General features: G+C 48.7%; 1 protein-coding gene across 4 annotated transcripts in view; it reads left to right on the top strand.

Moving 5' to 3' along the window:
* The window catches only part of LOC112981158 (mitogen-activated protein kinase kinase kinase 3-like), a 77,228-nt gene that overhangs the window by 37,865 nt on the left and 20,549 nt on the right, over positions 1 to 18,814 (top strand). For 3 of the 4 annotated variants that reach the window (XM_064505698.1, XM_064505695.1, XM_064505696.1), the window contains 4 exons: positions 6,206 to 6,249; positions 7,248 to 7,347; positions 13,459 to 13,572; positions 15,110 to 15,221. In XM_064505698.1, the coding sequence (XP_064361768.1) occupies positions 6,206 to 6,249; positions 7,248 to 7,347; positions 13,459 to 13,572; positions 15,110 to 15,221 (370 nt within the window). The remainder of the gene's footprint in view (positions 1 to 6,205; positions 6,250 to 7,247; positions 7,348 to 13,458; positions 13,573 to 15,109; positions 15,222 to 18,814) is intronic. The other variant, XM_064505697.1, reaches the window with a different exon arrangement.

Here is an 18,814-nt window from a genome sequence, read left to right as displayed (position 1 = left end):
GGAAAGCATGACCTGCTTCATGATTTTTCTTTTTACCCGTAACCAGACCAGCTATAGCTGCATGCTCAGTTACTCAGAGCTCTGGGATGGAGGAGGCACAAATAGTCAGCGTCCTGCTCCTCTTGCATCCGGGGCTGAGGATTCAGACCGACCGGCCCCACGAGATGAAGGGCGTTGGAGTGTGCTGAGTTGTTGCTTCACTTAGTTGGACTAGCTGGAACAAGTCTGGCTCGCGGGATGATCGAGTCTCGTCTGCGAGGTGGGGAGTGGCCGAAGGAGGTGGAATTAGTGGGGACTTGGTTCGTGTTTGCAGCTCAGAAAGTTTTAATTGGCTTGTTTGGGACACTTGTTTTTGCTTGTTTTCAGCAAAGAATTTGGCGGGGGGGAAAGATTGCTTTGAAAATGCTGCTGTTATCCCTGGGGCTGGTTGTTCCTTTGGTACTTGGTGTTCCCGTTTTTCTGCTTGACCAAGTTGCCTGCTGGGGCTGAAGGATGCACTGCACAGTCTCCCTGCAGAGGAAGGGTGAGCCGTGGGGCATTTAGATGTCTAAATTCCCCTCTTAAGGGACATTAGCAGTGAGATTTCTATGAGGCCCTGTGGCAGGACGTTCACACTGAAATACTTGGGTTCTGGACATGCAACTTTTTCTTCTGTGGAAAAAATACTTTTCTGAGGCCGGGGAATCCTTTAATCAGTGTTCCAGTTTTCCACTGAAGAACATTTGAAACAGGAATGTGTGGACTAACTGTCTTTTTGTGGCTTGCAGCATTTTTTTGGTCCACTGAGAAGCACAACAAAAGTGCTACCTCATCTCTGTCTCTCCCAGTGGTTCCTTTGAGCCCTCTCAATAGAAAATGAAATTTTGAGCCTGTCATGTAGTACTGCTGGTAGGACTGGGCCACACAAGAAACTAGTCTGCGTTGGTGTGTCCTGTACAACATTTCTTCCTGAAGATACTGATAGCTCTGTTTCAGATCTTTTTTTTTCAAAGTAAACCTATCCCTAGATGGATTGTTTAAAAAAGTCTTTTTAAGTATACTTTGCTTGCAAATATGGTTTGGACCGAGGCTGAATTTCTGCATGTGCAATGCTGCATGATAGAATAAGCCAGAAATGGGAATAGTAATACCTGGTGTGTGATGGAGATAGATAGATAGTTTCTGCTCTTAGATTGCCCCATCAGCTGGCACCAGATGGGGTAGCTGAGCTCCAGTGTCCCCAGCCCTGGTCAGATGCATTAACCATTGCATTACGCTGCCCTTTGGCTGGTGAGACCAAGGCAGAGGAACAGAGGTGGACGCCCTCGTCCTGCTGCGTGCGAGCCATCATGTTTAAAAGGGAGTCATCCTCTGGGAACGGAGAGATCGCCCTAATGTTACTCCTGTTGCATCCTCTGACGTAACTGGAAGGAGTCCTTTCGGATGCTCTCGTGGCCTGACCGGACCGAGGAGTTTGGGTATAGCGGTTGCTCTGTTCTTATGTGGTGGGAGAGAGAGGAAGGAGGAGACAGCACAAGAAAGATGTGCATTGCACTCACTAATGAAAAAGATGAGTGGGATAAGAAGCGAGACCACAAGGAATTAGAAAACTCCAAAAAAGGCATGGAGGGAGAAGGAAGCAATGATTGTGAATATTTATTTTGTGTCTGTCTGTTTATATGCGCATTCATTTGTTTATATAAATAGCATTTGGCAACTAGCAGTACGAAGTTGGTTGTCCGTGCTGCTCCTCGCTGCAATGACAAGGCACTGGCGGGGGCCTCTGTCGCAGCTGGTGACAGCTAGCAATTCTGCTGCGCATTAATTTTGATTGCAAGCGCTCCCATGGCAGTGAAATCCAATTTTTGGGAGGAATGTTTTCCCAGGCACAGGACAACAAATGTCAGACTGACCTAGAAGTTGTTCTTTCAGTAAATCACCTCTCGACTGTCTTTTCTCTTGCAAGCTGGACGCAGGACAAGGCACGCTAACAACTAGAATAAAATATAGCTCATGTTCTAGGGTTCTTCATCTGTTAGATCTCCAAGCTGCCTAAAGGACATTGGCGTTATCCCCTCTGTTTTACAGCTGGGGAATAGGATGGGGATCCCTAAATCTCACCTTGAAGGTAGGGGTCTCTGCTAGGGGAGCTGCAAGGGTTGTCACTGGAGGGCAGTAGCAAGGAACCCAGCGCAGCGCTGGAGGCAAAAGGCTTAGCTGGACATGGCAAAGGCAGCGGAGGCTCAGGGATTTGGGCAAGAGGCTTTCCCGTGTCACCGTGTGGAGCAGACTTGGGTGCTAAAGTGATAATACTTGGGGAAAAATCCACCTGGTGAAAAGGCTCTCTCTTGCCAGGTAGGTGGTTTTGCATAAACAATTTGTGCTGCTATATAAAACAAAAATATCAGGGCAGCAGGAAGCTGCGAACCCCCTAGACATCATCTTTCTACTGCCCTCTGAGCTGCTCAGGGGCTGGGCTTTCTTTTGGGGAGGAAAAGGCTGTAAGGACCCCGGGAGACCTGACTGCCTCGGAGCTCCCACCCACGGGAAGGAGAAGGGGGCAATCCCGGACAAAAACCTTTTTGTGCCGGATTGCCAAATAACCCGAAGAGCGTGGGGGGCTCTGCGCGGATCGTCCCTAACGACGTGCATTAGTCATCTCCTATTGTGGTTTAGGGACGCGGGCCAGCTGTCTGGCTTGTAGCGAGCGTCCCGTTGCTAAAAGCAGCGGCGAGCGCGGGACTAAGCCAAACTGCTCGCGAGTCGGCGAGCTGCGGGAGCCCCCTTGGCCTGGCTCCGGGGTGCTGGTTTTTCTTGACCGAAGCCAGAAAGTGGAGGAGAAAACCCACCGCGTTGAGTTTGTACGGAGGGCTCGGACACTTCAATGCCAAAGTGCTCTGTGGGTTTGTTTTTCTTTTTTTCATTGCTGTTTCCAAAGCCAACAAGTGGGAAATGCGAGAGAAGCGAAAGTAATTCCTCATCTTATCCTCCAGGGCGCAGGAATGGATCCCTGTCATTGCCCCCATTTCACCCCGTGGGGAAACCGAGGCAGAGTGGCCGGGGCAGAGCAGAGCTGGGCCGAGCCTCTCTCCGCTCCATGCCCCTTCGCTCCCCTCGAGACGCGGTGGCCAAGGGCAGAGGAGGCCCCAGACCCCTTGCAGCAACGTTCCTGCATTTCTTGACCTGCGGAGGGTTAACGCTGGAGCTGGCAAAACCTGGTTTTTGGGAAGCAACCTTGGGGTTTGGGTGGGAGGAGTGATCCAAAGGCTCTGTCCCCATCCCAGCACGGTCAAAGCTCTTCCTGGCAAGGCTCCACAAGAGCCGCTTTAAAACCTAACCCTAGAGATGGGGTCAGACCGGAGCACTGTTCCTGAAAATGTCAACATTTCAGAGGAGGACAGGATGGGATGAAGTCAAACCGGCGGTCGAGCGCCAAGCCAGCGCGGGGTTTTGCACCGCGGCAGCTCTACGCGCTGCGGGTTGTGCTGCGCTCCGCGTGCGTGTTTATTACAAACGGCAGTCGGCTCTCGGGGCATCTTTGCCGGAGAGCGTGAGTCACCTCGCTGGAAGTGCTTTTTTTTCCTTTCTTCTTTTTTTTCTTCCCCCCCATTGCCCAATGTCTTCCTTAATCGAAACCAGGGCGCACGGCCGGGGCATGGAGGAGACTGCGGTGGCCCTGCTGCTTCGCTCCCCTCTGCCTTGCCAAATTAAGCATCCGCTCCCCTGCAATTTTTTTTTCTTTCTTTAGGAAAGGCTTTGCCTCCCTCTGGGACCCCGCGCTCTTCCCGGGGCTTTGGCCACTGCTCACTTGTTTTTAAAGGAAAAAAAGTTCTCGCTCCTGGTAATTGTGATGGATTCAGCGTTATCTGAGAGTCAAACTTGAGCAAACTAAGGAAAGACTGCAAATAAAACTGTAACCAACTCCCCTAATATAGATATATATACATCTATATATACTTTTCTCCCTCTTTTGAATGCTTACATGTTTAAGAGCTTGATTTCTTTGAAGGAGGGGAGTGGTTAGTGGGTTTTCTATCAGCTGTAGAAGAAAAGGATGCAACAGGGATGTGGCCTTTTTCTTTTTTTTGCCTTCTTCCCCCCCCCCCACCCACCCTTTTCTTCTCTCTCTGGAGCCTTATACAAGCGTTCTGACCTTTTCCAGCTGCCAGCTGTTTTTTAAAACTTATTTGTCTGAGAAGCTGTTTTGCTCGGGGTCGCTCGGGTTTGCTGCATTAGATCGTGGTTTGACACTGGGGTCGGGTCTGCGCCGAAAGCGAAACCTGGGTTTTGAAAGGTTTCCTGCGGTGAGGCCAGAGCAGCGTGAGCTTTTCCCTTGACGCATCCTGCTCCTTTGGAAGGACCAACCTCGAAAGGTTCTTGCCCTGGTTTTTCCCTTACCTTGGAGAAGGACTCTATGGAGTTACATGCAGTGAGTCCAGACCAGCTCATTTATTGCCAGCAGCTGGGAGAGATGAACTAAGCCTTGGAGATGGATGTGCAAATAAAAATTGGTGTAAGAGGGCCCATCTTTTCCTCTGCAACAGATAATTAAAGGTAGCAATCCCACCCTTATTTGCATGTCTCTCTATGATTTGGACCTTCAACCCTAGCTTGGTTTTGGTCGTCTCCTTTCGTTTTGAATTTTGGACTGTTTGAGAGCAAGTTTGGTATTTTTACGGTTTGGGCCTGCTTCTAGAAGCGAGCCTGGAGTTTGTCCAGATTTTGTGGGTCTGGAGACCTGGCGGCAGATGCGGAGGTGATGTCAGCGCGGGCCCGTAACGCGGCTGGAACGCCCCGTTTGGTGGCGGTCCCAGCACTGGTTCTCCCAGTCCTGTCTGCAAACACAGCGTATGCCGGGGGAGAGCTGAAAAGGGCGAGTTTTAGATGATACAGCCTGTCACCTGAATCTCCCGGGGTTTTTAAGCTTTTCTACTGAACGGCCTCCAGGCTCGACTTCCTGAACTTCGGCGGGTGGTTGCAGCGCTCGGGGAGCTGTCGGTTTAAAAATAAACCCACGGACTCCCGGCCAGCTCATTTTCCTCATTAGGGACAAAGCGGTTGTGCTGCGGCTCTGCTTTCCCTCGGAGAGGATGGAAATTGTGCCTTCATGCGCTGGAAATCCAGGGTGAGAGATAAGGCCCTGGCTCAGGAAGGGCTGTCACCCACCCGTCCGGGGACCGTCCCTTTGAGATGCAGGCGGCACGAGCCTCATTCCTCCCGCTGTTACACCCGCGGTGCTCTTCTCCATGGAAAGAAAGCCACCAACTGAGGAGGCTTGTGGGCATTAGTGGGACAGAGCCCCGGTTAACTGGAGCCACTGAACCTAGTCTGGGAAGTAAAGGGGTTTTTGATCTGCCTCGAGACCACTGGAAACTCTTGGCACAAGCCAAGGGGACGCTTGGCTAACGCGAGGTCTGAGAAGCTGCATGAATGAAAAGGCTCCTTGTGGTCTTGCAGCTGCTGCCAAAGAGACACAAATAGAGGATGGGAGAAGTGGCTTTTAGCGGCGTCTGCACAGCTGCGTGCCCAGTCTGCCCAGGATGCCACCGGCTCTTGTTTGGGCAAAGCAAATGGTTTCTCTTGGGGTGAGCAGTGGGTCAGGACTCTGCTTGGGCATTTATTGTGTATATTGATGCCTGATTCACTTTGCATTTTGTAGGTCCTAAAAAAAAAAATAGGAATAACAATGAAAAAACCAGCACTGTTGGTTTTTAAAACTCAGCACTCTCTCTCTACTTCCATTAAAGGATGGTGGCTTTTGCTTTGTTCTTACTTCTCTGTCCCAAACGCTGCTGTGTTTTATTAAACATCCCCTGAGCTTTGCTTTTTGAGTTTTCAGCCAGAAAGCACTGGGGTAAAAGTGGGAGCGCTGAAGATCGGCATCAGACATAGACACTTCACATGTTTGCCCCTTTGATAGCGGTGCATCGTTCCCAAGTGAGTTTGGAGCATTTGAAAATTTGCTCTTGTATTAATACAGTTAGTTACAGATGAGTGAGTGTCCACTCATTTACACAAGACTGTATTTTTTTTGGCAAGTTCTTTTATCAGCAGTGTGGAGCTTCCCCAAAGTCCATCAGTTCGGAAAGCATCTGGCCCTAAATAGACCAGACCAGACGCCCACTGGAATTAGGGGAGTTTTCCTGAGTATTGCTGTGAGCTTTGGATCTGCGTGTTGATCTGGGACGCAGTTTGGGAGCTAACTGTTTTCTCCTCTTTCTTTCAGCAGCGGAATGTCAGGATCAAGTTTGAATATGAGGGAGAGAAAAGGTATGTATCCAACCCAGTCCCTTTCCAGGTGCAGGGGCAAATTACCCTTTTTACCCAGCAGCGTCCTACAGGCTTAGCCAGCTGCAGATGAGCTCACAGCAGGATTCATTCCCCTGAAATCAACTGCAATTTTATATGCAAGAGCCTTGCCTAGTCATCCTGCTTGCCACAAATACCTCCTGGGATTTACATGCAGGCAAAGTGGTTCCTATCTGGAAATCATTAAAAGCCTCTTACCAGGCACGGAGGGTACACAGTTGGATCCTTCTCTCCTCATTCTTGAGCCCTGCTGAACCACAGCCCAGCTACAAGTCTACAGAAATGTGTCCTTTGATTAGTAGCCTATGACACTTAAGATAACCAGATTTTGGGCACCCGTCCCGTGAAAATAGAGCTGGGAGTTAAAGCTTGCCCGCCCTTCCCTGCCTGACGTTTTCATAGAATCACCTCTGCTTGATACTCGGTGACTGTGGCAGGACACAGGGCTGGAAACTTGCAGACTGATATTCCAAGGTACGTGTTAAAGCCAAAGAAAATCTAAGTAATATCAGTGTAGCACTAGACCGTACCTGCTGATGTATGCCTGTAGAGCTGCTGCATGTGATGGTCACGGGATGTCAAACCACACCATCGTCTCTGCCATCTCTCCTCCCTATTCAGAGCCACTTGCTGAAAACAGAGATGATAAATCACTGACGAGTGCATCACCCTGGGGCTTCTCCAATAAAGTAATGTAACCTACCTTCTTACCAATCTATATCTCACAATAGGAGGAGGAGCAGAGGAGATATATTAAGATTTTGGGTAGATGTTCTTGTGAAGTCTCTTCTTGGGCATACAGAAAAAACAGCATTTGTATGAGCATAAAAATAAGGTGCGAGGTTTGTGCTTGATGACAGAAGAATATAGGTCCTTTCTTAGCTGAGTTGTCAGTCTAGTGTGAAATTCTAGTTTACTTTTTAATTTGAGACTGCTGTTGTATTTGTTTGCGTATACAGGATTATCCAGTTTCCAAGACCAGTCAAATTCAAAGAAGTGGTGCAGAAAGTCACGGATGCTTTTGGACAGACGATGGACTTAGTCTGCGTGAATAACGAGGTACTTTGCTCCTTACTGATAAGGGAGAGTTTGTATGCGCCTGGTGCCCACTTCAGAAGGGGGCAGTGATTTGTTCTTAAATGCCTGATTTAATGTCTTTGTACATAGATGTGAAAGAAGACAACCTATTTCTTGGTTCCTAGCTAGTGAGTATACAAGAGATGCTATCCAGGCACAGTTCAGTTGGGTTCTCGGATACCAAGCTAGGCTTGCTCTTCTAAAATGATTTCAATGAAGGTGTATTTAAATGGTGACATAGGAACATTGTCCTCCCTCCAGAAAAAAAAATCCCCCAAACTCAAACAGAGGGAGAAATTAAGTAACTGAGATGCTGGAGACATTGCCTGTTCACCTGCAGAAGGGAGTAGCACGGTCAGCAGCAGTAGATATTTCCCTACCAACATCCTTGGGGCAATAGGACTAACTTTCAGCATGATGGGAGGTGAGAGCACATGCAGGGCAGAGATCAGAACAGCTGAGACCAAATGAGTTTCATGTGAGCCACAAGAAGTGACTGTAAGTTCCTGCTTGTTTGGGTTAGATGTGAAGCCCAGCTTTCCCATCTGGGGAATCCTTGTCCTTGGCGTTAGGGTACGGTGGTGTTAACATAGCATACCTTTATGTAGTACTGGCTTGGTTTAACTCTGGAACACCACAACTGTGTGCATTTGCTTTTGTGACTAGATCTGCAGTGAACCATGCACCACTATAGGTTCCTCTGGCAGGTAATATGACCACACACAAGTGTCCAAGAAACCCTTGCTCCACCATCCTTGCATTTTAAGGCCTGAAGAGCCTTCTAGCCTGACCTTCCTCATAACACAGGCAATTGCCTTTTTACAACTTGTTCTTTGAGCCCAGTACTGTGTCTGAAAGAAGCGTTATGGAAGCTACTGATGAGGGGTCTTACCTAGAAAGCAGAGGTCCTTGGCATCTGGTTTTTGAGTGTTCAATGTTTTCTTGTGAGGTATCTTGCCCTGAGCCATACAGGGAGCTGGAGCCACTGTACTCTCGGGTTGGGCTCACCTCAGTGGAGACAGGAAAGGGGCAAATGACAAATAGGTAGGCTTTGAAACACTAATTCTGTTGGAACTGCCCTGACAACTTACTTATTAGAATGTTAATTACAAATGATTAGGGGCATTTCATTAAAGTATGAATGGAAAGGGAGGATGTTGAGAAAGCTTGCTCTTTTCTTTCTTTTCTCTGTTGGTGGAGGTTTGACCACAAAAAAGCTGCTATTTTTCCATACTCGTTGCCTTCTGATACCAAACTGTCTGCTGGTCTGTAGCTTTGAATGTGGTTAGGTTTCTAATCTTGGGCATTCTCCAACAGCCCTCCCGGGAAAAGCCTGCCATTGAATTCTCCAGGAATGACTCACTTCATTCCAGGCTTCTTTCCACTGGAAGAGGTATTTTTTCCAACAATGGCAAATAGAAGCCTAGATAATGTACTTTTATCCCATGCTAGAGACGGTCTTCCTGGGCATGTGTACAGCACAAAACAGGACCACAAGCAGGCCTTTGGGTACTTCTAATTACTGTAGAGATCAGAAAGACTTCAGTGTTTTGTCTTTCTATACATAAAATTTCCTCCTTGTGAGAACCTACATCTTTGGGAAAAGGTATGAGCAGTGGCAATGCAGGGTTGTTACTGTGGATACACTATAAACACCAAACTGACCTTCATGGGGGTAACCTGTGTGTCCACATAGTGACACCCTGGGGGCTGGCACCTAGTGTGTCCTGGGCAATGGTGACAAAAGTTCTGAGACTCCCTGACCACAAACTCATTACAAGAAAACATTTCACCCTTTCTTCATACCCAAAGGAAGCTGTGCAGTAATTCTTTGCTTGCTGCCTTTAGATGTTTCTGTTGCAATAGGACCTTGTAGACCAAAATTACACTAAGGCCAACTGCCCCCTACAAACACTTACTAAATGGCAGTCCCTGCCCCAGTGAAGCAGGACTCCTGAAGCCAAGTTCAGTGAGATGAGCATGCCAGCTGGGTGGAGTAGGGGCATGCATGAATCACATCCTGATGGGGCCGTGGAAGCAATGGGCTTGGGCTGGTATAGATAAGAGCAGGGCCTGGCCGCGGGCATACAGCGTGGTGTTTGGGGCATGTCTGCATGTTAGTGTTAGGCTGGGCTCATCTTTCTAATGAGCAGAAGAGCAAAATCTTGCCTGACCGTGGACAGCATGATGTGGTGATTTGTGGATGGATGGCAGTGTTATGGCTTGAATGCTGGCTCCTACAACAAATACTGTCTGAATTTTATCTGCATGCACTGCTAGCCAGCTGCTCCCTGTGGCACCAGATGTGGCTGTGTGGCCTCTTCACTTGTCCCATCTCCACTGCCAACTTGTGATGAGAACTTGGGCAGAATGCTGAACCTTGATGTGCCACTAGTTCCCTTCTGACCTCCCTTAGCCCTTGCTTCAGAGGAGACAGGCAATCTCTTCTCATCATTTAGGAAGGTTAAGGAGCATTAAAGCCTAGGGAAATGGTAGAACTGCCATTTCTGGGAGAAAGGTTTAAAAGCAGATTAAACAGACCTTTGTCGAGAACTGTTGATGCCATTTGGTCCTGCACTGGGCAGGAAGATGAACTAATTGACCTCTCAGACTTTTCCTCAACCCTGTTTCCAACTATTCTTTGGCTTTCTAGTGTCTTGCACAGTGAGGTTTAGCAACGCTGTTGTGGTCAGTGAAAACTCATTCTTTGTACTCACTTTCTTAGACTCGTGAGACTGCGGTGGATTGGCTGCCGAGTCCCATACTGCAACATTAGCCTCCAGTGGAGTGTAGTATTTAAAAGCAAGAAGGAAGTCTAATAAGCTGCATTTGGTGAAACTTCTGTGTAGGTGAACTTTGCTGTCCATCATAGTTGCTCTATATACAGAAAGAACCCAGTTACTGGAAATGCACGCTGGCGATTACTTCCGTGGTTCTGCATGGATCTGTATTGAGTTTCAGGTCTGGTAGATATCCGTTCCTGATGCCCACATGTGTACCACAATCTGGAAGCCAAATGGAGCAAAATCTACTTGCCAGATGTGGGTAATAGGTAAAGCCAAGCTAAATACTGGCTGCAGTCCCTTTTAGGGGAGGACAATTTCTGCCTGATGTTTTTGGCTCCTCTGAAGCAGGCATGCAAACGTGTTAGTGTTGTGATATTGGAGTGAGATGGAGTGACCCGCAGAACATTTTGTTCAAAGCAGAGGCCGAGGGACTGCAGTTCTGAACACTTGTGAGGAGCTCTGTAAAGGGATGGGTGAGCAGTGGGACTAACAGTTCAGAGGCAAATTCTGCTTGTGGGTGAAACGAGGGGGAGCAGCGTTTCACTGTTCATGTTTCTGTTTGGGTGAGCAGAGGAAGGAGGGCTTTTTCTGCTTGATACACCTGCAGAGCCCTTATGAACTTCAAGAGGGTTAGGCAATGTACTGAGAGAATATCCCTTAGCCTTTTTCCTTAAGCACTAGAGACTACCTGTGGGCAACTGCCCAGCATTTGGGAGACATACCTTCAATACCAGCTTTGCCTGATATCTGCTGTGACCTTGGGTGATTCATTCAGATCCCAAAGTTTAACCATGGCCTAACTATTCAACTCCGTGGGCCTCCTGAAAGGCCTGAATAGCTGATACCTACCTGGTGGGTACTTTCTCCTCACTCCTGTTCAAGCCTTATCCCAGACAGGGCATCTCTTTCCAGCCTTGCTTGTGAGACCCAGCCCAGACAAGACTGTTGTTGGTGTTCGCTGTTATCCCCAGTTGGCTAGATCACTTGCTTTCGGAGATAAGGGACATCTTTCCAAGGATGTCTTTCTCTCTTTCCCGTCTGGTTTGGCTGAGGCCTTGAGCCCCTCAACAGGCTGTAGGACCTTCTGAGGCAAGGCTTTCTGAAGAGCTCCTCTTGGAGTTCTTTTGCTACACATAAATAAAAAAACAGCCTTTGAACAAAGGCTACACAGCCTGATTTTTCTTCCCTCCGGGGTGAGAGTGCTAAATGCTTTGCTCTGGAGTCTCCTCTTCTGGCTTTTCATAGAAATATCTCAATCACATTTGCACATCTTACACCAGAAGAGTGCTCCTAGCTGAGATGGGCACTTCAGCCTGGAGTTTGTTGCTTAAGTATCTTTTGAGACCTGCCCTCATCTTTCTTCAGCAATTACAAGTGGCTACACCAGGCAACTCCCTTCTCTTGTCTGTGAATCCCATTTCTGGATACTTGACCATCCCAAGCATACTGTTGGGGTCCTGGGTGTTTCCTAATTTGGGACTGTAAACTCCACAGGATTGCAGGGTGCAGAAAACTTAGGTATTGCAATGCCCCTGCTCTTCTGTGGATCTGTGCTTTAGTGTCTCAAAGCTGGGTGCCTGCAATAGGTGCAAGCTTCAAACCCTCGCTATCCACAGCTGCTGGAGGTAGGCTCTCTTGGTGGAAGGATGATGTCGCACCTGATGCTAAACATCTGAAACAGGTGGTCTGCATATGGCCTCAGTTCCCTGTCCGCAAAACAGGGAGAGAGGATGACCTTTCTACCACACAGGAGATGAGAAACTCAATCTAAACCTTGAGGTGTTCCAACTGCAGAAACACCAGCCACGCGGACACCTCAGACGGAGCCTGGCAGGACTAGACGGTGGTCTTTGGGTGGATGAGGTGGCGGTAGCACTTTCCCAAGATATGAAACCTTGCCTCTGCTGGCCAGGGCCCACAGCATTGCCTTGACCTGGTCACTCCTGAAATCCCAGCCTCGGTCCATGCAGTCTGAGGTGTATTTACCTACGGGCCAATAGCCAAACCCTTGGTAACACCCCATGATCAAAAAGGGAGACACAGGCGGCTTTTGAGTGTTGTCCTGGGGGTTTGATCTGAGGCACTGAAGCTTTTTTGCTGTGGTTGGTGGCACAAACCCTGGTCACCTGGAGAGCTGGCCTGCCTTTCAGAAGTGCTGGGCTGCAGCTGTGGCTCCCAGCAAAGGTCGATGGGAGCCTACTGGGAGCTGTGGCCACTCGGTCCCTTTGTAGGTGGAAGTGCTATGTACTTTGGCACAGGAGAGAACATGTGCTCTGTTGGCTGCATTTAGTGCCAATGCCCTAGGCAACCTACAGAGGCTGAGGCGTGTTTTTTATGATGTTAGGCAGAGTGTGCCAGGTTATGGGGCAAATTAGCTGTATTTTTAGTTGTCGCCCAGGGCAGCAGAATGCCACAGAGCCCCTCTGAAACGCAGCTGTGTTAAGCATTGGAAGTTTTTGCAGTCCAACTGCATGATGCAGTGCACCACACAGTGATGCCAGAGAGGTGAAATTCCTTCTGGAGATACGAGGGCAAGAGTTTACCACTTACAGAGGAAACACCGGGACCTTTAGCTGCCCTACAGGCAGGGCACTGTCTGGTTCTCAGCCTATTCACCGTGTAAGGAGCAGAAGCTCAATTAGTCCTGCCGCAAGTCAAAGATGTGGTTCCTGGAGGAAGGGCAATGCACACCTTTCACACCAAAGAGGTAAACTACTTGTGAGATGTTCCCTGATTTCACCCAGTGCTCAAATATCAAGGAAACCATGTCAGTTCACAGAAGCACAGATTGCAGCAGTAGGGAGGCCACCGAGGGTCTTCCAGAGTAAATGGTGTGTGTAGCTCACTGCTTTCTCAGAGCAGCCTTGCACCTCAGGCCTGCGCCTCAGGAAGAAACTTGGGCTCTTCTCAGCCTGGGACATGTAGGCCTGATTTGAGGCTGGAGAGCAGCAGGTCTTGCCTGCAATTTTGAGGGACAGAGCAGCCCCAGAATAGCAGGTAGCAAGCATGAGGAGTGGTCTCGGCCTTCTACTCCGCCCACTAGCTGAAATGGTGATGTGACCTTTAAGCGCTCTCCTTGCAGACATGTTTTGTTGTGGTTTTGTGTCTACCCCTTGGTAGACGAGAACTTGGAAGATGACGTTACAGCTCCGCAGGCTGGAGGGAATGGGGGCTATGCTTTTTGTCTGTTTTCAGCTCCTCCCCTTGTCCCTCAATCCCTGAGCTGCTCGCTGTGAAGGTCTGGCTTCCTCTGTTTACCCAGATGTGTGACACTGCCCCGCGCCAGTGTTTGTTCAATCTCTTCCAGCTCCTGATCCCCCTGAAATCCCAGGAAGATTTGGACAAAGCGATGGAACACTTGGAGCTAAGCCCTTCCCTGAAGAGCCTGCGGATCATTGTGAGCGCTCCAAAGAAAGCGAATGTGAGTCGGCCACCTTCTCCGCTCTTTTGTGTCTAGAGCGAGATGCCTTGTTATTGCATCAGGGAGTGGAAATGAGCGTCCTGACAACGCGGAGCTGAGGATGAGCCACCCTGGAGGAGGGTCCGCCCTGCCCTGGCTCCGCTGGCATGCAATCGTCCTCTGCTCTGCAGCCCTTCTGCATTTGCAGCCCAGAGGGGAGCGGCTGTTCAGCTCCCACTAGCTCCTCCTGCAACCTGGGAGGGGTTAAATGCTGTGTGAGTGCTGAAACAAGGTGAAACCCCAAGGGAACCCCTTGTGCTTTCTGCTGTGGGATGCTGCGACCGTTCCCTGTAGCTGTCTCCACGTGCAGGATGTCTGTGCTGGCCCTTGCTACGCAAGGCAGCAGCATGGGGGCTGCCGCTTCGTTGTGGTGCTGAAACCCCAAAGACCAGGGAGAACAAACTAGAGAATCCTTCAGTCTCTTGCAGAACCATCTTTTTTCTTTTTTTCCTGAGCTCTGTGGTTTTGCAGTTAAGCCTGTTAGCCTGATCTCGCGTGCACGGAGCGTCTTGCCAAAGCACACGTCGTGCTGCCCCAAGCACAGACTATAAAGCAAGGGATTTGCAGATGTTGCAACACGCTCTTCCTTTCATTTCCTAGAAGTACCGAGAGGGACTGAGAGTCTTGAAATGCACGGCGCTTGTCCCGCTGATGCTCCCGGGATGTCTCTGCTCTCTTTGGGAGGCTCTCAAAAGTGCAGGGCCCAGAGGCCCCGAGGAAAACTGAGCAGTCAGTTGGAGTTTCAGAAGTCCTGAGCAGAAATGGGACAATCTGCACTAGCAACTGCAGGAACGCTGCAGTATTAGTACACATCGGATGCTAATGGTGGGGCAGCCAGGTGGATTCATGCACATCTTTGAGAGCAGACCCAGCTCCACGTGAAGCATGTAACCATACTCCTGCATTTAAGGACATGTGGTTCTGGGGGTCATACGTAAAATTATCACACAACCATAGTGCATGGTAGCATATTATCTCAGTAAGACTTGGCTGCTACCAGTGAAGTTACCAGCTGCACCCTTGTTGTCTTCCCTAGCAGGGCCTGATCCTGCATCCACTGTGTTGCAGAAGAACCTGTACAATGCTTAGGATTATAATTACAATAGGAATACAACTGCTGCTGCTGAAGTTTAGGGAGTGTGGAGGAGAGGCTCTGGTTTTGTGATAGCAAACCTGGATTCAGAGCCTGGATCAATTCTTCTTACCTGGAAATAATGCAGTGCAGCTATACCCAGGAAGTCTTTTATGTCAAATATCTGTATTTTAGCACTGTCAACTAGGGCTCAATTTTTGCATTTTCAGAGTATTTTAATAATAGAGGTGAATTGTTTATGAATTGTTTTAGATTACCCTAGACTTCACTTAAGTCTTTTTTTGTTTGTTTGTTTTTTGGGGAGAACAGTCGAATTGGGGAGCCAAATACAGGGTTTCCCATGGTGTGTTTGGAAGGGTCCTGGCCTCTGGCAGAGTCTGATCATTCCCTTTGTCTGATTCCTAGCTCCTGCAGCCGAACAACAGTAAACAGCATGAAATGAGGATCTCCAGATCCATGGGCGATATCATGGGATCCTTGTACAAAGACTCTGAGAGGACGCGGAAGTATTCCACAGGTTGGTGAAACACAGTGCGCTGCGGGGTGTGTTGTGCTGTTATAAACTGGACCACCATCCCCTTTCTGTCTTCCCCCGCAAGCCCTGTAGCTGTCACGGTTTGGACTGCCACCCTGATGACTCCCCCCGCCCCGGGAGCTCAGTGCAGGTACTGCTTACCCCTCCGCTTGTGCAAGAGCCTCTGCAAGCTGCACAGGTCGGATACGGTTGTGATGAGCGGAAAGTCAGCCTGAAGGCTAAGGGAGGGCAGGGGATCCGAGGTGTAGCATGAGGGAGGAAACACAGTGATAACAGCTTCTGATAAATTTGGTGCTGCTGAGTTTCATCATCATCAAGAGTGAGGACCTGCAGAAAGCCCAGGCTTTTCCAGACTTTGACATCCATATTCCTATAACCTTCTGCAGTACCTGCTTTCTGCGACGCTGTCCCTTTCCTAAGTGGGTGAATATGTGGCTGGCTGGGCTTAGCCTCCTTAGCTCCTGAGCTGAGCCAGCTTCTGCTGCAGGCCCAGGTCCTCCTGGCTTTGGGGGAATTGCTTACACCTCTCACCGGCCTGAACGCGAGATGTGTGTCTTGGTGTCGCTGATCTGCTCTTTTTGTTGGTGAAATGGAGTCTGTGGTAGTTACCTCTGTGATTTCTTAGGCGAATGGAGGTGTGTTGTTTTGCAGTGGTCTCCTGCCAAATGAAGGGGACCATCCCTGCCCTTTAGAAGCACTAGGAGTGGGTACCTGCTCACTCAGAAGCCAGGCTGGCAAACGCCTTGTCTTCTCATGGCCCTGCGGGGACTGGTGTGTGTTAGCCTTGTGTGGCCTTTGCTTTGGTTTTCTGTGCTTGACTTTGTGCCTTTTTTTGCTTTTTAAAATACACTGAAGTATTTGAAATGATAGATACTCTTGATAACCAGTGTTTGTAGGACCTTTTGCGCGAAGAACCTTACTGGATCTTAGAGAACAGCATGCCATGCATGGAGCTGGTGAAGCAGTCCTTCAGACTGTGTATCAGGAGTATAACTCATATGACAACCTACAGGCAGGCTTAATGATTTTGTCTTACACTGAATGTTCTCTGCCACATCTGTGGGAGCTGGTTACAGGGTAATTTCTACCCCATCGTTTTCTTCCCTTTATTTGAGAAGTGTAGAAATGACAGCATCAGAGGCCTTGAATGGAGCAGGGCCCTCTTATACAAATATACATGAAGATGCACTTCATCCTCCAAAGATGCTCCCTGTTTGTATGGCAGTCAGCACTTCCAGACTCTTCTCCATGCAACAAAGAGTATTTCTCTCAAGGATTTGCTGTTCCTGTCTGATAGCCTGTGCTGCCTTCCTAACGCAGGCTGCAGTTTGTTGCATCTCAGGCAGTGATATATAGGAAACATTTTTCAAGAGTAGGTCCGATTCTGCCCTTGGGACAACCATGCCCAGCTCTTACTGAAGCTGGGGACGGGTGGTAAGTCCACAAGAGCTCTTTGGTCCCATTGTTTGCATGTGCCAGGGATATCTTTTTCCCATTGTCTTTTGGGTTTTTTCTTTCTAGCTCACACAGCTCTTGAGACATTGCCCAGAGTCACTAGATGATTCTGAATGAAATGCCCACACAAACACATGGAGCCTCAGCAGAAACTGTGCTTGAGCAAAATAACATCTCTGCTGCTCTTTTTTCTTTCTTTTTTTTTAAGATTTATTTATTTATTTATTTATTTATTTATAAGGGCACTTGTTAGGCTGTCAAGGTAAGCCAGTAAAGAGCTGTGACACCGGGAGCTGTCACTGGTGGGTGAACCAAGCATCATGGGCGAAACCGATCCCAGATGTAGCTATGCTAGCAAGAAATAGGCGCTTGCAAAGTGAGGCTTTCTTATTGGTTTTGGTGCCATGCTTTGATGGCCCCTGCTTACTGTTTTGGGTCACTGTAATACCAGGAGAGTCCCTGACCAGGTCTGTGCCACTGCCTGAGTTGTCAAGGGTGCATAGTAATTGCATAGGTAGTGAAGGTAACTAGTCTGTGCTGCAGACATCCCTCTAATTTTGCTTCAGAGACCCCAAGTCTTGCTCTTAATTTGCCACAGAGGTGGCAACAAACCCTCTGCATATTAACAGCATGCCAGACTTCTGTTTGGAGTTAGCTGGCATCTGTATGAAGGTATTACAGCCCTGCTTAGGTGCTCGCAATCCAGCAGATTTTGGTTTTTGCTTTTTGTTTTCTTTTTCACCCTCCTGAGTCACAACTGGGTAATGTAGTAGTGGAGCAGACACTAGTGAGCTGCAAGGGAGGGCATCGTTTCAGATGGGGTATAAAACTGGAGGTCAGGCCTTAAATGGACAGAGATGATCCTGTCCTATGTTTCTGGGATGGGGGATTTTACTAAATGTGGTGAAGAGTCAAAAGGCAGCCTAAGAGGCTGAGATTTCAGTAGGAGAAGCTATCTTTTGCTGGTAGTTGCAAAATATTTCAGTGTTTGCTTCTGCTGTCATCAAAGTGATTGCTATCAAGTGAGGATCTTAACTCAGTTCAGCTTTTCTCTTAAAACCACATTTACAAGGAGATTTAAAGTGACTTAATAGAAGAGGTGGTTCAGGGTCACGTTCTCAGTGGTTTTGAGATGTCTCGTGTTTTTCTGCTGACTTTGCCATGTTAGCGGGAGCAAAAAATAATAAAAGTGTATGTTGTTGGCACGAGCAGATTGGAAGAGGGTAGATGTTCTGGGGAAGAACTGGCTATTTTTACGTCTGCTGGACAGAAAACTTTTTTGCTCCCTGTCCTTGAAAAACCTTATGTGGAGTCAAAATATATATATTTATATATATTTTTTCATAAACATTTTCAGTGGAAATCTCTCCCCCTCTCCATTTTTTTTCTTTGGAAGTGGAAAATGTTCCAGTCTCTTGGTGACCAAGATCTGAAAACATGTAGCTGAGTGCCAGAAAACTTTAGCTAAAAGCTATTAGGGTTCTGCGCTTTCTGATGACTGCAGATTGTTTTTATTTACTTTGGGGAAATGCATATTTCACAACATCATCCCCAGAATATTCAAGAACCCCATTCTGGAATCAGCATTTAAAGCCAAAAACTTTCTTTGTTTACTTATTTCTTCTTTCCGCGGCGCAAGCCGGATGGCTGAGCCGCAGCACTGGGCGCTGACGCTAGCTGAGTCGGCACTGCCGAACGTGGACCGGCTGCGGGAACCGCAGGCCTTTCGCCGTGGAGACTTGCCTTGCCGTGGTGATGGTGGTGCCTGGGCACGCGTGCGATGGCAACCGACCCCGGCTAGCACTCAGGGAGGGTTTGACCGCCCTTGGGGAAGAGATGGTGTGGAGCGAGGCGTCATCTGTCCTCCGCACTTCAGGGCGTTGACACCTGAGCCCCAGGCTCTGCTCAAGCCCAGAGGAGAACATGGTGGTTCCAAGAGGAGTAGACTCTATGGGGACACTTCTGGGGACAGGGTTTTGCTGGTGCCTAGCTGGCAAGGTGAGTCTGAGAAACAGGGATGCAAAGGCCGGAGAGAAGCGGGGGACTTGTAGGGCTCCTGCTGCAGAAGAAGAAGCAATGGAGGGTGATTTGGTCCATGTGCTCCCACCTCAGCGGTGAGA

The sequence above is a fragment of the Dromaius novaehollandiae genome, chromosome 2, assembly GCF_036370855.1.
Source record: "Dromaius novaehollandiae isolate bDroNov1 chromosome 2, bDroNov1.hap1, whole genome shotgun sequence".
Taxonomy (NCBI): Eukaryota; Metazoa; Chordata; class Aves; order Casuariiformes; family Dromaiidae; genus Dromaius; species Dromaius novaehollandiae.
The sequence above is the reverse complement of the archived record's forward strand: the minus strand, read 5'-3'. Positions and strand labels throughout refer to the sequence as shown.